This window comes from Mustelus asterias, chromosome 16 (genome assembly GCF_964213995.1).
Source record: "Mustelus asterias chromosome 16, sMusAst1.hap1.1, whole genome shotgun sequence".
Lineage (NCBI taxonomy): Eukaryota > Metazoa > Chordata > Chondrichthyes > Carcharhiniformes > Triakidae > Mustelus > Mustelus asterias.
Genome location: NC_135816.1, coordinates 88,033,402 through 88,053,857, shown reverse-complemented (window position 1 = coordinate 88,053,857; position 20,456 = coordinate 88,033,402). Strand labels below are relative to the sequence as shown.

General features: G+C 43.7%; 1 protein-coding gene across 1 annotated transcript; it reads left to right on the top strand.

Moving 5' to 3' along the window:
- Positions 1–13,603: 13,603 nt before the first annotated feature.
- Positions 13,604–15,550, top strand: LOC144505577 (putative G-protein coupled receptor 139). The gene is made up of 2 exons (XM_078231697.1): positions 13,604–13,670; positions 14,655–15,550. Exons 1-2 carry the CDS (start codon positions 13,604–13,606, stop codon positions 15,548–15,550), a joined length of 963 nt encoding a protein of 320 aa, XP_078087823.1.
- Positions 15,551–20,456: the final 4,906 nt, after the last annotated feature.

Sequence of the window (20,456 nt, the reverse complement as noted above, 5' to 3'; positions counted from 1 at the left end):
TCCGGGTGTTCCCCTCTGCATTGTAGGCACGTTATGAATGGTGCCAATATGGCTTTTGGAAAATTGCCTACTTCAGTCCCTCCGCTCGTCCAGGGGGTCCCATTCATGGCTGACACCCCATGGACGATCTTCAGAGGTACAGTGACTTGTACAGATGTCGTCCTTGCCGTTGTTCCTCTTCCTCTGTGGCGTGGTTAAATTCTTGCATCTGGATACTGGCAGTGGGTAGCATTCTTGATGTAATATTTGCACATATCACTTTAATACAGGTTAGGCTCAGGCAGAGTGTGAACAGGATGGCTACTACTAAGTTTAATCCCTTCATAATGTATGCTCCCCAAACTGTGTTAAACAGCCACCCTAACCACCCATCAGTCCCTGTTAATCCCTGTTTAAAGCTATCCAATTGCTTTTGTATCCCAGACATGGCTGCTGTTATGTTTAGTGTCTCGTCGTGTACATATGTGATGCATTTTCCTTTGATGATGGTGCATACCCCTCCTTCTCTGGCTAGCTGATAGTCTACTGCATATCTCGTTTGCTGTGTGTATAGTCTGAGTTCTGCGAGTTCTTGGTCAATTGCACCCCGTGCTTGTCGGGTGTTGTTTCCTAAAATGGTCAGTCCACATATGAAGAAATTCCTATTACTGGCGCTGATCACGCCTGCGGCGCCTCCTAGGGATAGTGTCCCCAGAAATCCATACCCCAGAGAAGACCCTAATGTGACAGGGGCCTGACAGTCGGCGCAGAATTCTGCGCTGATGGCCCTGGTCACTATGCGTTTCTGGACATGTCCCTCGCTTGGGCACGGAACCGTGAGAGGTCTGATTGTCCCTACGGAAAAGAACCTTGGAGGCCTGTCTGTGGCCGTCATGTATACATTTTTGAATAAAAACACGTAACCTTCTTTAACCCGATAACATGCACTACCCCGGGGTCGTTTGACCACATGGTCCCATCTTGTGGGACCTTCCCTCCCCCGGGACTGTCCAGTTGATTGTACCCCTTGGTGAGAATCAAATGGGTATGTCCCCGAGGCTGAGCTTACGTGGGTGCCGTTGCACTTGCCACACATAAGCTGCCTACCCGCGGTGACTGCAATGCATTTTTGTTGCTTGCAGTCACAAGTGAAGTGTCCTTCCCGGACCCGGCACTCCTGGAGAGCACAATGTGCCTCAGCGCATGAATCATTTTTAGGGACAAAGGCATGCACGCACCCCCATCCCTCTCCCTTAAAACATTGTGGGTAGTTCCCATGTGTCTCCTCCTGTTGGGGTCCCATCCCCCTTAGAATTCCCGGCTCAGTGAGCTCTACACACCTTCCTTGTATCCCTTGTTTAAGGTACCCAATATGTTCCTTGCAGGGTGCCCCCGATGTGTCAATAGTGAATAACTCTTGTGGGAGCCACCCTGGTGTTGCGATGAATAGGGAGTTTACTGATCGCGCTGAAGGGTAACAAGCGGTCCTATTCCCATAGATCTGGATGTGTGTTTTCAGGAATAGGTTTCCTTCCATGATTGGGGGTTCTGCTCCCCGAACCCCCATGTGTTGGAGTGTATTTACAATGGTCATGGTTATTATCAAATATGTCCCTGTTCCCATATCGTTTTTTTCTCAACAGTATTTTTACAGTTATAGTATATACAGAAAATAAACAGGCAATCAAATTAAAAGTAGTTTGTTCCGACGTCTTGATAGTAGATCTGGTCCTGGTTCCTGTGGAATTTGAATGAACGAAAACGGTATTCTTTAGTTCATTTGTCTTCATACAGCTTTAATTGGGTCCAGTGTTTCCAGACCCCCTGTCCCCTTATATCTATACAGGCACAGGTATCTCCGCTAATAATGACCTCGTAAGGTCCGTGCCATCTTGGGGCAAATCCTGGTTTTGCAGGAAGCACTTTTGTTAATACCCGGCTCCCGGCCTTTGGGACCTCTGGTAATATTTCTGAGTCCTCCTCTGTATCGACCTGTGCCTGATTAAAAATTACGGACCGGCGCATCCCCTTCAATTGGGTCCTAAGGTCTCGGATGTATTGACGGATCTTATCCTTTATCGGACCCACATCTGTCCAGCCTGTAATAATGTTTTCGGGTAAGTGCATTGCTCGCCCGGTCATCAGGTCGTATGGAGTCAAGCCGGTAGTTCGATTTGTGGTCGCCCTAAGCCTCATCAGAACTGCAGGTAGGACTGCAGTCCAATTTCTACCTGAGGATTGCATTGCTTTTGCCATGGTTATTTTTAGAGTCCAATTCATCCTCTCCACCATCCCGGAACTTTATGGGTGATAGGGGATGTGAAATTTCTGTTTTATTCCTAATAGTTGGCAAATGTTTTTCGTAACCTTTCCTGTGAAATGTGTTCCCTGGTCCGAATCAACTTGAATTGGCATCCCCCATCGGGGAATGACTTCTGCTGCCAATATCCTGGCTACCGTTAGGGCTGTACAATTGGTTGTGGGGAATGCTTCTACCCACCTGGTGAATTGATCTACTATTACCAGGCAGTATGTTTTCCCGTGAGAGGGGGGCAATGGTGCTATGAAGTCCATTTGTATCTGTTCCCAGGGTCCCTTCGGTCTGGGTTGATGTGGTGTCCCATCTTTACCTTTATGGGCCTCCCGGGGTTGTGCTGTGCACATATAGTGCATCTGCGGCAGTATGTGGCCACATCTCGTCCCAATCCTTTCCACCACCACTCTCTCCCCAGGCTCTGTATCATTGCATCCCTGCCTGTATGGGGAAGCCCGTGGTGTAGTTCCAGTAATGTGTTCTGGATACATCCTGGCGCCAATACCCGGTTATCTTTTCTCCACACCCCGTCAGTCCCTTTAACTGCGCCTAGCTCCTCCCATCTATCTCGTTCTTGCTGTGTAATGTCCCCATGTAATTTCTGTATGTCAATTTCTTCCGGTTCTACCACTATCGCTGCAAGGGGCAGGCTTTTAATGTCACTGTTTCCTAGTGCTTGCTGTGCCGCTGTGTCTGCGGCTTGATTCCCTTTGAAATGAATCCACCCCGGGGTGTCCCTTCCGGGTTCCCGCTGGTGGGCTTTTATTTTAATTACTGCGGCCTCTGTAGGCTGTTCACTAGCTGCTAGCAGCGCCCTTATCTGCTGTTGGTGTTTAATGGGGGTACCTCCTGTAGTAATGAAACCCCTTCTCCTCCATGCGGGCATGTAATCATGGATCACACCAAACGCATATTGGCTGTCTGTATACACATTGACTGTTTTCCCGGCTGCTAATCTTAAGGCTTGGGTGAGGGCAACTAATTCTGCTACCTGAGCGGACTGACCCCCGTCGATCCTTCCTGATTCTAGGGTTTCCAGGTTCTGGTCTACCACTGCCCACCCTGTCCTTGGTGATCCTGATACATATTTGCGGGACCCATCCACATAGAAGGTCTTATCTGCTGTTGGAAAGGGTTCGTCTCTAATCTTTCCTTCCTTGCTATCTTTGTCAATTTCTCCACAGCTGTGCGCTTCCCCAATATCTAAAATCCCTTCCGCGGGATTTTCTCCCGTGTCCCTAATGATGGTGACTGACTTGTTAGGTGGTAGGAGTGTGGCCTCCCACCTTGCCCTCCTTATATTTGAGACTGTTTTGAGTTTGCCCGTGTTTAGCATCTCCACCAATGTATGTTTTGTGTGTAGCACGATATCTCCTGTCATGACAATGGGCTCACTTATCCTCACAGCCCATGCTGCACAATCTCGGGCGGCTATGCACCTGGGCATCCCGGTGACTACTGGTCCCTCAGCCGTTGAATAATACCCTACGGGTCTCTTTCTATCTCCATGAGTCTGTGCCACCAGGGCAGAATAGAAGCCGTCCTGGTTGTCACAGAAGATGTGGAACTTCTTGCTTCCAACTGGCAGTCCCAGCCCTGGGGCTGAAATTAACCTAGCTTTCAACTCTGCATATGCTGTCTCTTGCTCTTGTCTCCACTCTATACTTTCCAAGGCTGGCTTTCCTCCCTTCACTAGTCTCTGAATTGGCTCCGCGATTCTTGCAAAGTCAGGGATAAAACTCCTACTGTAATTGAATAGTCCTAAAACTTTTCGGACCCCTCTTACTGTAACTGGTCGCGGCATTTCTTTAATCGCGGTTTTGCGGTCTGCGGGCATTTCTTTAATTCCCTGGGAAATTAGGTGTCCTAAGTACAGGACCTGGGGTTTTGCAATTTGTGCCTTATGTGGGCTGACTTTCAGCCCGGCTTTTGCCAATCCTTCTCGTACTGCATACAGGGCTGCCTTGTGCCCTTCTTCTGATTTGGACGCTATTAACACATCGTCCACATACTGGAGGACTGTATTGTCCTCATGCAATTTCACCCTACTCAGGATATCGCTCATTGTTCTGTGAAATATAGCAGGACTGTTATGAAATCCCTGTGGGAGGCGAGTCCATGTATACTGTTTCTCTCCCACAGTGAAGGCGAATTTGTTTTGGGATTCTGAGTCCAGTGGAAGGGACCAGAACCCATTTGCTATATCGAGCACCGTGAAAATTTTGTGGTCTTGTGCCAATCCGTTTAAAATAGTCGAGGGGTTTGCCACAATGGGGTGTAATTTAGGTGTTACCTTGTTCAAACCTGTGTAATCGATGGTGAGCCGGTAGCTCCCGTCAGGTTTTATAACTGGCCATGTGGGGGAATTGGTGGTACTGGTGGTTTCCCTGAGGATTCCCTTTTCTATTAAACCCTTGCCTATTTCTACCACTGCCCCTTGCGCTTCTCTCTTGACAGGGTATTATCGGTGGGGCTTGTGTTCCGGTACTGGGACTTTTATTGGTTCTGTGTCGGTTAGTCCGGTATCTAATTTCGTCCTAGCCCAGGCTTCGGGAATGGAAGCGCAGATGGCTCCGAACCCTTCTTTTTCCTGATCCCAATCTCGGGCCACTCTGGTGGCTATCCCAACCGTCCCCAGGTGGCTAGCTAATGTCCCTATGTTCCGGTCTTCCTACCGTCAGGTTGTGGCCAAATTAGTTTCCCTTTCCCACAATCTATCAGCACCTGGTATTCCCTCATGAAATCGTTCCCCATGATTGTGCCCTCATTATTCTGACAAACGTAAAATTGCATTGGAATATACTTGTGGTTGATTTCTACTAGTGTGGTTTCACTAAGATAGGCGGGTATTCTCTCTCCCCCTACCCCGGTTATGTGTATTCTTTTGTTGGTCAGTGGCAGGGGTAGGTTTGTAATTGATATGGCTGCTCCCGTATCTACTAACATGTGACATTCCCTACCCCCTACCAGGGCTTCTACATATATTCTCTCCCCCTCTTTCCTGTTTTGGATGGGAGCTACGGGTTGTGAGATTTCGACCAGTGTTGGCCGATAAGTGAAGTGGACGGACACCGGCTTTTGTCGGGATTCACTGTCTTCTGTGGGCGTGGCTACACTAATCCTCTCTTGTCTCCCATCTCCCTGGTTTGGGGTCTCTTCTAGTCACCCTAGTGGATTTCGGGAATATGGTTCCCCCGGGGTTGGTCTATAGTTGCCTCGGGGTCTCCCATGTTTCCCCCAACATGTTGCCTCGGTGTGCCCTGCCCTGTGGCAGTGGTCACAGCGGGGCCCGCCATTCTCGGGTTTCCCTTTGAATGGTGCTTCCCTGCAGAATCTAGCGATATGCCCTGGCTGGCCACATGTGTAGCAGCTGAACCCGGTTCTCCCCTTATCTCCGTTATGGGGGGTTCCAGTTCTCTCTCGTCTGGGCTTTGTCTGGGCAACCTTCCCTTCTTTTATCCCGCTAGCCCACTCGACTAGCTCGTCATAGTCTTGGGATGCTATCACCCCCAATTTAAGGATTTCTTGGTGTACCTCTGATAGCCCGTCCTTGAATGCCTGGATAAAAGCCCTGTCTCTCCTATCCACATTGTCCTGTCCTGAACATTCCCTGTATACATGGAATAATCTCTCTCCAAATTCCGACGCACTTTCCCCCCTGTCCTTGTTTAGTATTTGTGATCCTGCTCCAATTAGTGGGGGAGTTCCCTAAGACCCGTTGGATTTCGGTCTTAAATAATGTAAAGGGTGCCTGCTGGTCGTCTATCTCAGCCGTTGTAGGAACGGCATGTGTCCACCTTCCTCCATTATAGTCCTGTGCTGCTTGGGTCGCTGGCCCTCCTGCCACCAACCTCCATTTATCCGCTGGACAGGATGCCCTGACCAGCTGGTGTATGTCCCTTAAACGTAACTGGTGTCCTACCCAGAGTGAATCCAATTCGCCCCAAAATCCCAGGTTTGCGCTTCTGGGTTTTAACTTCCCCAGGGATGCCATAATCTGCTGCCTTTCCGCTGGGGTAAAAGGCTTATAGGTTGCTTTTGGTTGTGCTAACGTCCCTCCTCTGGTGACTGGCGCTCGATTATAATTTTTTATGTCTCCTTCTGATACTGGAGCGGTTGTATGTTTCTGCACTGACTCGTATGAGCGCCGAGGGTCCGTTTCCTCTGATCTCTGCGTTATCTCCGCAGTGTGGCTTCTGTGTTCTAATTCCCTCACTCTCTTCTGCAATACCTTAATTTGTTTTGTCTCTTTGTGTCTCTCCTCCATTGAGGCATTTACCTTCTCAATTAGTCCAGCTAACTGGGTCACTAACATTACTCCCATTACTTTTGTTTTGTCCCGTTTAACTCCGTCTACCCACTTTCTTTGATCTTCTAAAGTTTGTGATGCGTTCCACCCGTTCCGTTTCATCTTTGCAACAATCGCTTCTCTGGCTAACAGATACTTCAAAATGAGAGCTACTGCAGTTTCTCCCTTAACAATGTGGTTTGCCATTTTTCTGAGCGGAAGCTGATAGCCAAGTTCCGCACACACGAGGAAGGCCTCAACCGGGATATTGGGTTCATGTCACACTATCTGTAACCCCCACAGAGTTTCACTGGCTGTCTTGTCTGGAGACAATACACATCTTTTTAGCCTGTCTTGATGCTCTCTCCACTCACATTGTTTTGTTTCTTAAAGACTTGATTAGTTGTAAGTATTCGCATTCCAACCATTATTCATGTAAATTGAGTCTGTGTCTTTATATGCTCTGTTTGTGAACAGAATTCCCACTCAACTGAAGAAGGGGCTTACAGCTCCGAAAGCTTGTGTGGCTTTTGCTACCAAATAAACCTGTTGGACTTTAACCTGGTGTTGTTAAACTTCTTACTATTTTTCTGTCTAGCAGTCCTGCAACCCCCGTATGCTGGTTTCAACAGTAAAAGTGCCCCAACTCTCTCTCTTATCTCCTATCACTGATACTGCTCCAGCACCGTCTGTATTGCTGTAGGGTCTCGTAGTGGGGTCCCAGTGGGTCCCTTCCCCTGTGCTCCCCCAACTATTCCTGACACCTCACGCTTGGTCTATTTTGTGTTGTCTTATTGGGATGTGTGCTGGTTTTTTTAGTGGGTTTGTCGGCCCCTGTCCCCAGCCCCTTTAAGTACAACGCCTCCCGCTTGGCCACCACCTCCACTAGCAAGGTTGATCCGTTACCCCAAAACCTGGTACCCTGCTATGGGCTGTGGTGTTCCCTACAGACGAACAAGGTTATCAAACTCCGCCCGGGTCCCTAATGGATCCTCCGTCGTCGTGTCTCTTGGTCAGGATGGATCGGGTCCCGTTTTCCTCAACACTTACACATATGTATCTGTTATCAAAGCCCCTGTTATAATTAGTAACTGTATCGACTCTGAGGTTGTTCGTCCCTTCAGAGTCTGTGTTGTTACCCGATTTACACTGTCCGTGTCTTGCATCCTGAGTGCCTGTGCCTCTTAGCGCCCGCTTCAAAACCCAACTTTAGCGTGGGAGATTTCTCCTCTTAACGTCCAGTTTAGGGTAGGGCACTTTGAGTCAAGCACTCCCTTGTCCTATTGCCTTGGCACAGACAGCGGTTTCGTCTACAATCCTGGGTGAGTTACACCAATTAGTTCTGCATGCGGTTCTTATCTTTATATTAGTCTTAATTCCTTATTCCCGTTATCAAATAGCCCAAAACCTGTTATCTTTACCTCTGGTCCTCTATTGCTTTTAAAGTTACTTACCTTCTTCCACGCGGTCGTTCTGACCTGTATCTTCAATTTAAAAACTTAGGCAAGATTATACAGTTCTACAAGACAACAATATTTAACACAGACAAACCCTAACCCTTAAAGGTACCTCACTTTGAACGGAGACTTGTACTCGCCCTTGACTGCTCTGGATTTTTATCAGATTCGATTAAATTTGATCCCGGCTTCCAGACCGTGGCCACCAGTCAGAAGTCAGATATCAAATCCTGAGCCGACTATGCCATTTGTTGTAGGGAAAAATCCCTTGTACCAGTGCATTCAAGGGAGTCGAGTCGCAAGGCAAGGTTCAAAGAGTATTTCTTTATTGTACAATTACTGGGTACCCAGGGAGACCCCTGTAGCCAGCTTAAAAACAGTGGCTTGGCCACGTTGATCTCAATCCTTTCACATCAGCTCTGGATCTTTATAGGGATCCAAATTCGAGCGGGAACATTTGATTATGCATTTTTACAATATGTATAAAGTGGTCTGTCGGGTCAGGAAGTTCTCTGGGAGGCTTGTCAATTTGCATTTGTATGGTGTGTGTTTGTGTTAATGGGACTACCTGTTCTTGCCCCGGTGTTTTCATGTGTTTCCCATCATCCCCTCTATGTGTCCCCTTATCTGAATTGACCTCATTGTTTTGTGTCTGTGTTCCCTGCTTGCGAGATTAGGTGTTAATGTCATTTTGTCCTGCTGTGTGTAGGGAGATTTAATCTAATCTTTTATTCCTTTTACCCTAGTTTGTTAAGTTTCTTTGCCTGCCTTGGCCATTTTATTCCTGTAATATTGTATTGACAGTCTGGTTATGCCATATAGACCACTCTCGGTCTTGACTCGCAGATATCCCGATCTTCCTTTGCCAAAGGCCAGTTTAAAATGCAGCTTTGCGCTGTTGCTGGGCAGAATAAGGATCTTTCGTTGGCTTTGAAATTTAAAGGTCTCTCAGCTGTGCAGAGGGGGTTTGAACGAATATCCATCCGGGTGTTCCCCTCTGCATTGTAGGCACGTTATGAATGGTGCCAATATGGCTTTTGGAAAATTGCCTACTTCAATTTAATGTGGGAAATTTGAATTCATTTTGTTGAAAAAAATTAAATGAAACAGCATATCATTTGAAATTAGACAGACTGCAGAACACGAACTTGCAGAAACAGGGATTCATTGGGAAGGCAGATTAAATACAAACATTGATTCCAACTGAGTTGTTTATAAAAGTAGCTACGTTTTGCTAGAATTGTGCAAAGGATTAGTAAGACAAAACCGTGCATGATGTTTGCAGTTTAAGTCTCATTAATGGGAAAAATAAACGTCTCCTGGAAGCAATCTAGTAAAAGGGTCACTGGCTTGTTCTTGACAAGAAGAGGTTGCATTATCAGGAAAGTGAGAAAAGATGCCTATAGTTGCTGGCGTTTAGAATTACGATATGTTATTTTGATCATGCAAGTTTTTGAGGAGGTTTGATAGAGTAAACTCAGAGAAGGTTATTCTTCCCGTTGGTTTATCCAGAATAAAGGGCTCAGTTTAAAAATAAGGACTTCCCATTTGGTATCGAGAACAGGAGGAATTCCTTTCCTCTGAAGAACTTTGATCTTTCAAGTTGTCTTGGGAAACGAGAAGCACAGGTCAGCAAATATGTGCAAGGCTGTGCTGTGCTGCAAAGGGATACAGCAATTGAGTGATCACATCCCAAAAACTGGCTCGAGTTTAGGTCACATTAATTCAGAATGAATATTTGCCCTCTGGAAGCAGTTCTGAGAACATTTGCCGGGTAGATTCCTTGGGTGAATGGATATGTCTTTCGAGGAAATATTCAATAGTTTCCAATTTGCTTCCTTTGGAAAATGGAAGTCATATTATTGAAATATATAACATTCGGTGTCAATGTAGGAATTTCCACAGAAACAACTATTATTTGATGCGGTGCCTGTGACTGGGGGATGCAGCTGTCAGTTAAATTTAGGAGGTCCACACAAGCTTTAGTGGAAACAGCAGGCATGTAAAGCGATAAGATTCACAAAAACAAATGCCAATCCCTTACATTCAGAAACGGGCGAATACACAATGGAGAACAAATAAATGGCTGAGGAAATAAATTATTACTTTGCTTCTGTCTTCACAAAGGAAGACATGAACAATTTACCAGATTTTTGAGCGAAACGAGCTTTAGTGAGCAAATCAGTATTAGTAAAGAAATGGTTTCGAAGAAATTGATGGGATTGAAGGTGGGTCTATCTCCAGGATCTGATAATATTCATCCCAGAGTACTTAAGGAAGTGACCCTGGAAATAGTAGATCTTCTGGTATTCGTTTTGCAAACTTTTTTAGAACCTAGACTGGTCCTACATAATGGTGGGTAGCTAATGTAAGCATACGACTCAAAAACATAGAATCAGAGAAAACAGAAAACAATAGGCCAGTGAAATTAACGTCAGAACTGGGAAAGTTACTCCAGAGCACGTTATCAAGGATTTCATAGCTCAGCATTTGGAAAGCTGTGGTGAAGTATGGCGAAGTCAGGATTGATTTACAAGGAATAGATTGTGCTTGACGAACCTATTGGAATTCTTTGAGCATGTAATTAATAGAGTTGACCAAGGGGAACCGGTGGATGCGGTTATTTCGACGTTCAAAAGGTTTTCGACAAGGTCTCACATAACAGATTACTGTGTAAAGTTATAGCGCATGGCATTGCGGGTAATGTCTTGAGATGGAGGGAAAGCTGGCTCGCAGATAGGAAGCAAGTAATTGGCATAAATTGTTCTTTTGTGAATTGGCAGGGAGCGATGAGTGGGGTACTGCAGGGATCTGTGCGGGGGGCTAATTAGACACATTATTTATTAATAATTTGAAAGAGGAAAATAAATCTGTTATCTCCAAGTTTGCAGACGATACAAAGTTGGGTGGGAGGGTGGCTGTGATGAGGATGCAGAGATGCTTCAAATTGATTTGGACAGGCTGAGTGTGTGGTCCTATAAATAGCTGATGGAGTATAATGTGGATGAATGTGATGTTATTCATGTTGGTAGCTATAATAGGGAGATAGATTATTACTTGAATGGGTGTAATTGAGAGAGATGGATAGTCAGCGAGACCTTGGTGTCCTCATGCATGAGTCTCTAATAATGCTGACTCCTTCAGCTCCTCACTGAAGCTCGTTTCGCTCAAACTTCTGGTGAATTGTTCATGTCTTCCTTTGTGAAGGCACAAACAAAGTAATAATTTATTTCCTCAGCCATTTATTTGTTCTCCATTGTGAATTCTCCCGTTTCTGAGTGTAAGGGATTTACATTCGCCTTTGTGAATCTTATCTCTTTACTGCTATTTCTACTAAGCTTGTGTGGACCTCTTACATTTAACTGACAGCTGCATCCCCCAGCTACAGAACTGCATCAAATATTGTATCTGTGGAAATTCATACATTGACACTGAATGTTACATATTTCAATAATATGAGTTCCATTTCCCAAAGGAAGACAATTCCAAATTATTCAATCATTCCTCAAAAGACATATCCATTCACCCCAGGAATCTACCCAAAAAACGTTCCCTTAACTGCTTCCAGAGGCAGATATTCATTCTGAATTAATGTGACCTAATCTCGAGTCAGTATTCAAGATGTAATCACCCAATTGCCTGGGTAAACTAGGGAGTGAAGATATGTTGGCATTCATAGCGAGAGGGTTTGAATATAGGAATATGCATGTTTTACTGCAATTGAACAGGCCGTCTGTGAGGCCACACTTGGAGTATTGTGTGTGGTTTTGGTGTTCTTATCTGAGGAAGGATATCCTTGCTAAAGGAGAGTGCAGAAAACTCTGGCTGATTACTGGGATGCCAGATGTGTCAAATGAGGAAAGTCTAAATCCGTTAGGATTACACGCATCCAGTTTAGGAGAGTGAGAGGGGGTCTCATAAAAACCTATACAATTCTAACTGTATTAGAAAGGGTATATTCAGATGGAATCTTCCCAATGGTGGGAGAATGCAAAACTAGCGGTCGTAGTTTGAGGGTAAGTGGTAAATCTTTTAGGACTCTGGTGAGGAGAAATTTCTTCAGCGAGTGTAGAATGTGTGACAAAGGAAGTGGAGACCAAAACGTTGTGTGATTTCAGGAAGACATTAGATCTAGCTCTTGAGGCGAAAGGGATCGACCGATATGGGGGATATTGAATTTGATTATCAGTCATGATCAAAGTGAATGGCGGAGCGGTATCGAAGGTTGAATGGCTTACTCCTGCTTCTAAATTCTATTTTTGTTTCCAGGTCAGCTCTGTACAGGCTTCAATTCCCAAACGACTGGCAGACCGTGACGACCACAGTGATGTCACTGAATGATCACATTACAACCCTCATAAATAGGCCATGTGGCACACGTAATTCTCCAAGTACACTACATCAATGTGTCGAATAAAGAGGTAAAATCTGGAACATGTGTTGTTTAGCGCCTGCTAGAAATAGAGGACAATTGAAATTCCTGCACCATTCTGCACACGATACTTGAGGAAAAAATTGAGAGATTTCGAAACAGTGCAGAAATTGATTAAAGTTACTTTTGTATTCTGAAGGCTGTCTACGTGTTACGTAGAGATAACTGAAACTGGAAAAGTACCCCTTACAGAATAGAACTTTGAATGGAAATTTGAAAGGTTGCGGGGGGAGGGGTGGTGTGAAGGTGGGGGTGGGGGTTGGGGTGGGGGGGTTGGGGTGGGGGGGAGGGTGGTTCCAACGGATAGAATGTTTTAAATTTCGTCGACCAGTACTCCGAAAGGTATACATGTCGAAAATCAAAGGACACTGGGTTAATTTGAACTTCAATAGAACTAATGGTGAACTCGGAGAGACATACTGTTCCACGGCATTGGTTTAGGATCTGAAATGAACAGCCTAAGAGTGTGGCGGAGCCAATTTCCATCAGCAGTAATTTGAAAAAAGAAGCAGTATGGAAATTTGCAAAATAATGGTGTGGAGATGAGGAATTGAAATTCGCCGAGCTGATTTGTAGGGCGCCAACAAGGACATGGCTGATACAATGGCTAGCTGCAGATTTACAAACATTCTCGATTTGTTTTCATTCAATTAATTATTTAACCGAATTGCCAGAGCAACATGCAGGGGTACAAAGCATCTGAAAGGAGATTCTGTCATGAAGGATTTAATTACTCAATGATGAGCCGGAGTGAATGTCCTCTCTGAAACAATACGAGATCAAGCGATGCGAGTCAGGATGTTGACGGGAACATTTCTACTGCTGTTTATTTCAAAGAACAAAGAACAAAGAACAAAGAACTGCAGCCTGCAGTTATGACAATGTGACCATACTTACCAAGTCTATGAGGTAGGGAGTAGACGAAGTAAGTCTCAGTGTCTCGTACATTAACTCTACAGGGAGTTAACGCAACTCTTTGTTCACACTTGAAAATCCAATTGAATAATTTTGCAAAATCAGTCTCTGGAGATTCTCGAGTGTATAAAATTCATGCACAGGTGTGACTTCAATTCAGACTTTAATTCGGAGACATTGTCTGCTGCACAAAGGGGCTGACTCAATTCACATAGAAAATGCATCGACCAATTCAATTGGTCAGGAAAATATTCTATCTGGTCCTTGCCGTAGTTGGTGTTCCCGGTAAGTGTCCAAAACCAAATGTGTTTTTGTGCACCTGTGCATGAGCTTGTTTTTGTTATTATTATGTGAATGATAAAGCTTAATTGGATCGAATTGTCACAGCTTCAATAATAAAACTTCATGAAATTTCTTGATTTTCCTCTGCGTTAATATGCTGTTGCATCGATTGTTCTTAGCTGCAGGGGCTCTTTATGATAAAGTTATTGCATTCCTCTCAATACTCTGAGCTGTTGAATCAAACAACAGGGTAGGAATCTCATAAGAATGAGTTATTCCGGTTATCTGTCAGTGTGGCATTACACTGAGTGTGGTGACTAATTGGAGTGGAGCATATAACGCCAGGGAGCGCTGGTTACCATGTATTATTATTCTTCACCAATCCACCTTTCAACTCTTATAACCCTGTATAATTGTAAACAATTCAATTATCTGAAATATCCACCTGTTCTGTGCAAATGACAAGACCTTTGCTTCCAGTTAATTCTCATCTCAATATTTGCTGTCGTTCAAAATATGTGCACCTGGAGCAGAGATTTAATATTCTTGGGATTTGAAAGTGAGAAACCGAAACAGAATATTACTGTTGCTTAATCACAATATAAATTAATATAGGTTAATTTTTTATAATGACCTTGCCGTAGAAAGTCACCCATGCCCTTTGAACACAAGCAGATAATCTCATTAAACCGCTTTCTAAATAGAAATCATTAAAGTATTTATGATACAAGTAACATTATCACGGGAAACGGCTTTAAATAAATGGACTCTACTGAATGATAGACTGTATCGAGTCTGGGGGAAGGTGGATTAGTGTGGTAGCAGTACCTGGAAAGTTGCTGCCTGTGGTTAGTTGAGGTCATAGTTGAGATTCAGTAACCTAAAATCTGATCTTAACCCTCAATTCTCTGACGCTGAATTCCATGATGTCTATGCTCAGAAGCGGATAAGTAACTTCCACACTTTTTTGTCTTTTCTGTCGTTCAGTTAACGTCGCGGCAATCGTGATTCTGTCCCGTGGAAATTGTGGCCTCTCCATCTGCACCACTCGATACCTGATGGCAATGGCGTCTGCGGATCTCATGGTCATTATTACTGAGGTCATTTTGAAGCGAATTAATGCATATTATTTTGGAACAAATTTCCTGAGAATCACCCCTGTGTGCAGTGTTCGTTATGTTATGCTACGTGCTGCCACAGACTGTTCTGTCTGGTTCACCGTCACATTCACTTTTGATCGATTTGTTGCCATTTGTTGTCAAAAGTTCAAATCGACATATTGCACCAAGAAAGTTGCATCAATAGTTTTAGCAACAAGCGGCACATTACTCTGTTTGAAAAACATTCCCATCTACTTCAGATTTGAACCTCGAAGGATTGTTGATAATGTTCCCTGGCGCTGTGGTAACAAGCGGAGCTATTTTACTGACCCCAGGTGGATTGGGTTTAGAAATTTTGAAAAAGTTTTAACCCCATTGATACCATTCGGGATAATTCTGTTGCTTAATGCTCTGACAGTCAGACACATTCTAGTGGCCAGCCGAGTCCGTAAGGGACTGAGGGGTCAGAACAGGATAGAGAATTACAGGGACCCAGAGATGGAGAGCAGAAGAAAGTCTATCATTTTAATCTTCACCATATCTGGCAGCTTCATACTCTTGTGGTTGGTGTATGTTTTATATTTTTTTGATGTTGATGATTACTTTGATGATTATTCTTCTTACAATTTTTCAACTATCGCATATATGCTGCGAAATTTAAATTGCTGCACAAACACATTGATTTATGTGGCAACTCAGTCCAAATTCAGAGAGGAGTTGAAGAGCATGGTGAAATACCCAGTCTCATTCATGCAAAAATTAATTAATAAACAAAAAGACTGAAAGAGCTCAATGATCAAGAGGTATGGTGCATGAGGCGTCAAGCAAACAACTGAAAGGAAAGTATCTAAATGATTAAATTCAACCATGCTGTCAACGCTCCTTCCCGAGGATCACTAACTATGAGGTAATTAATTATTCCTGTCTCATTACATCGGACCAGATTCAGGATAGCTTGCTCCCTCGTAGTTTCCATTGCAGATTGTTCGAAGAAACTATGACGGATACATTCTATCAACTCCTCCGTAAGAATTTAGCTCAAAGATTGGGGTAGAAGAGAAACAAACAGAAGTGAATGAACGTAATAAAATAGAAAACAAAGAATGGAGACACTTTAATGATTTCCTTTGCGCCAGTATGCATTATTCTAAAGTAGATAAATAAATACATATCAATGTGCTGGAGAAAGATCATTGAACAGTTGGTGCAGTGATTCTTGTTCTTGCTACAAACTGCTGCCCCAATGTATTTCTGCTGCAGAGAGTGAATTTGAAGGCCGTGAATTGCGCACCTCCGAGTGAAACAATTTGCTTCCTCCTGGATGGCTAAGAGCAAACCATGAGACCATGCGACATAGGAGCAAAAGTAGGCCAATCGGTCCATCGAGGCGGCTCCGCCATTCGACGAGATAATATTTGATATGTGTTGCATTGATACTGCACTCAGCAGGGCAAGTGCAGTGTATTCCAAAAGAAACTGTTTGCACTCTGATTAGGCCAAGACAGAAGGAGTTGAGCGTGCAGACTCACGTGGTGCATTCTAACGGGAATTAGACGATTACCTTTCATGTGACCGGATACGGGAAATGATCGGAGAACGACACGAAGTGAGGCGTTCTCCGGAGATTTGTGTTGACATAATGGAAGAAAAGGCACCATTTTGTGCCTAAGAATAATGTGATTCAATAATTTATCCTTGTTCTTGCCTGGGTTCCTTTTCTCTCGTTGACTGTGCTTCTGCCATCTGGTTCGACCTTAAATCAGATCGGTGAGAGAAGGTTGCATTTTCCTAATTCACAGCGCGTCTCCGTTTGAAGCATAGTGAAGCCGCCTCCTGCTAGGAACTGATGGTGGGACATCGCATCGCTAACTTGGAATGACGCTGCGGGAACTGGTCGATGAGTTGCAATCACGCGCAATGTCAATCACACTGTGGCGGGGATTGGCGTTGATGAGGTGAGGGTATTTCCTTTCATTTGGTTGGAATCTCGCAGCTTATTTGTCTTATTCCAAGATTTTCCAGGGTATTCAATGATCCATCTTTGGGAAAGACAGCTTTCAGTCAGTTATCAAAGAGTTCCAATTCATTAAGGAACATCTTGCTCGCATTGTGCGTTTCCTGGATCAGTTTCCAGTCACATTCCGCCTATTGTGTTTACTATTCCGGCCGGTAAATAGCAAGGATTGCCTGAGCGTGTCTGATCGGTTGTGGTCAATGACAGTCACTGCAAGGAGCTCATTAATTGGCTTAACCGGCTGTCAGTTAACGGGTTTAATCTGCAAACTGGTTCAGTGCTCGAAGTGACAGCGCCAACACTCTGATGGGCTGTGGTGGCTTTTTCGTCATGCGATGCGCTCAGTAATGGACTGATGCCGCTATCAGTCACAGAGCGAGATCGCGGAACGCCGAGGCAGCCTTGAGACAGCGGCTGAAGCTTCCTCATTTGCTGCGATTCTACCCATTGATGATAATATTGCAATTCCCCTTCTGCATCTGTCATCCCGCTTCCGTTGTGTATTGGCATGTGCCTCTTGGAAATTCGGGGGCAATTTTCCATCCTTGCAGTACAAACACCGGGGCAGTCTCTGGGCAGTTCTCAGTTCCTTCATTTATTCATCAATTGAAACATTGATGGAACTGAAAGTTTCGCTGCGTTTTGCACCAGCTCCCTGAAATTGCCCTGATTTAACCCATAAATAAATGTTTGTGCAGCACCTTAAAATCCAAAACATTCATTCCATTTGTCGAATTGCACTTTGTGAATCGGGGTAATCATTGGGATCCGTTCCTGTAATGATATACAAGAATAATTATATAATATGCACACACTACATGTGGTCAGATATGCTAAGTAGCAAAATCACAGTCTTGCTTCTACTTTCCATGTCTGGATCACTGCGAATCCCTCCGTTCCTCTGACCCCTCAATCCGTAAGGATTCGACTGGTCACTAACATCTGTCTGAACGTCAGAACGCTGGGAAGTAAAATTGAAACGAATGGAAACTATGGGGTTAAAGCCATATAAAACCAGTCAAACTCCACGCAAGCGGGGTCAGGTTGGCTTCTCTTTACAGAAACAGGAAATATTGCTGATTATTTTTCCAGGATGATTTGCCAATTAACATGGATGTTTCTCTTCAAAGAGAGCAGACTGGCCGATATTGCTTAAATCACAACCGTAACTATCGCATGCAACATTTTATTTTCCTCTTCTCGCAACAAATGGCCACAAATCGATCAATGGAGAAAGTGACGGTGAACCAGAGAGAAAAGTATGTGACTGCAGGAAGCACTGAACTCTACACCCAGTTGTGATACTCCAGAAACACACAGGGAAATAAAAATAATCGATCCTCCACAGTATGACCACATTGATAATAATAAAAGATTTGACTGGAAAAGGCCACATTTCCACGGATTAAGATCACAATCGCAAATACATTAACTGTAAGAGATAGAGAGAACAGAAGATAAAATGAAAATGTTATGATCAAATTCTCTTTGACAGGGACATTATGACTTGTCCTGTAACGGCAAAGAATCGCACTAGTGACATAGCCAGAGGCTACAATTTCAGACAAAGAGACCTTAATTGTAGTCGCATCACATTTGCGGAACAGAAACTGAATATTCATTCCAACAGCTCGTTTTAGACTTCATGCACCATTCGCTCCTCCGCCCTTATTTCTGCAGCTAAATCTACCGTTATAATGCTGCATCCGTTCCCCACCCATTATTATCTGACTTTGCATAAACGAATCGAAACTATTTACATCTGACACTGCGTGAAAGCGAGTTGCAAATTCTCACCAACCGTTGTATGATCCAGTTTTCTCTGGACCCACTTTAGGTTTTCTCGCGTACAATCCAATATTGATGGACTCCCGTTATGTCCCTGCCCACTAGAAGAAATATTGAATCTACATCCACTCCAACGAAACCTTTCATAACTTCAAATTACCAATGGTCTCACGCCTCAGCCTTCTTTTTTCAAGAACAAAGCCAAGCAGCTTGTCAATCATTTCTTGATATGTCCACCAAGCCATATCTATGCTCTCCGTAAATCATCTTTGCATAGTCTCCTGTGCCTCTATCGCTGATTTACAACATTGCATCTGAATTTCATGCAGTAATCAAAATGTGGTCCAACCAAAGTTCCATACAAGTTTCGCATAACGTCTCTATTTGTAATTCTCCCCGTTCGAATTGAAGCTTTGGGCTTATTTTGCTGTTCATGCTCGTCCAAATCTGTGGCACTATCTTTGATGATTGAGGTGTTTTTGTTCCGAGGTCTGTTTCTTATCCTTCCACAACTAGACGTGAAGGTTCCCAGTAACAAGTGGTCGGTCCATTCTCCATACCAAAATGCACTACTTCATATTTATCCGTGTTTAACTCGATTCACTAATCATTTTCTTATTTGTCAAGATTATAAAAGATTATAAGCATCCCATTACTCCCACTACCTCCCTTTTGTCCTCAATCAAGCCAACAATCCATTCGGCGCCTGCTACCCGACTCCGCATTTTCTGACCTTTTTCATTCGCCACTGTTGTCCTCCTGTTTACTTAAACATCTGTTTTTGTTGGAGCGCTTCAATGGGACCAATACCAACATTTTTCATGCATACATACTTAAGCAAACAACAGAAATGATGTTCCCATCTGAAATCGAGGCAGCGACATGGAATATAAAGATCCATCAGGTCAAGCGATGAGTTCAAAATCGAAGCTGTTTGATTCATTCCAGTAACTGACCCAAAGTTAATACAATCTACAATGGACGGTGCTCGAAAAATACATCGTTGTTGTGTCAGGTATTCTGCTCCAGTTTTGTGCACTCAGTACAGTAGCAGTCAGTACAATTGTACACTAAAACGGATATTCCGAGTAATTCATGATAATGGGGCCAGGTCTTGCCGTCCTTTTACTGACTCGCACTTCCACAAATGCTCCCGGTAATGTTAACCCTATTTCTCTCGACATAGATGTTGTCAGATCTGCTAAGTTTAAAAAAAAACAATGGCTTTCTGTTTTTATTTCAAATTTGCACCATCCATAGTATTTTATTTTAACTCCCGAGAATTCAATTGTTCTATGAGTGACCTGCACTGATGTCTGATTCCACCGCACCCGATATTCCACTAAAATTAGATAACTTCATATTTCATTAAGTATGCGAGTGGTAAGTAGAGTTTGATCTTCCATTAAAGAAATAGGGTGAATGTGGTCAAATTAGTTAATTTATTTGAAAGGGGAATACGCTGCTCGTGATCAAGTGCAATAATCAAATTCAATATTGCGACAGCGTATATTTAGCACAGAGGTTTTGTTCAGCGATTCTGACCATATTACTTGGCGAAAAAATATTAAATGTTATTCAACCTTTCACGGAAAAAAAAGTTGAATTGATGCAAATTCATTCTGATCATTCAGTGATTGAATCATTCATCTATCTATCTATCTATCTATCTATCTATCTATCTATCTATCTATCTATCTATCTATCTATCTATCTATCTATCTATCTGTCTCAATCTATCTATCTATCTATCTGTCTCAATCTATCTATCTATCTATCAACTGTCTGTCAATCTATCTATCTATCTACCTATCTATCTATCTATCTATTTATCTATCTATCTATCTATCTATCTATCTATCTATCTATCTATCTATCTATCTATCT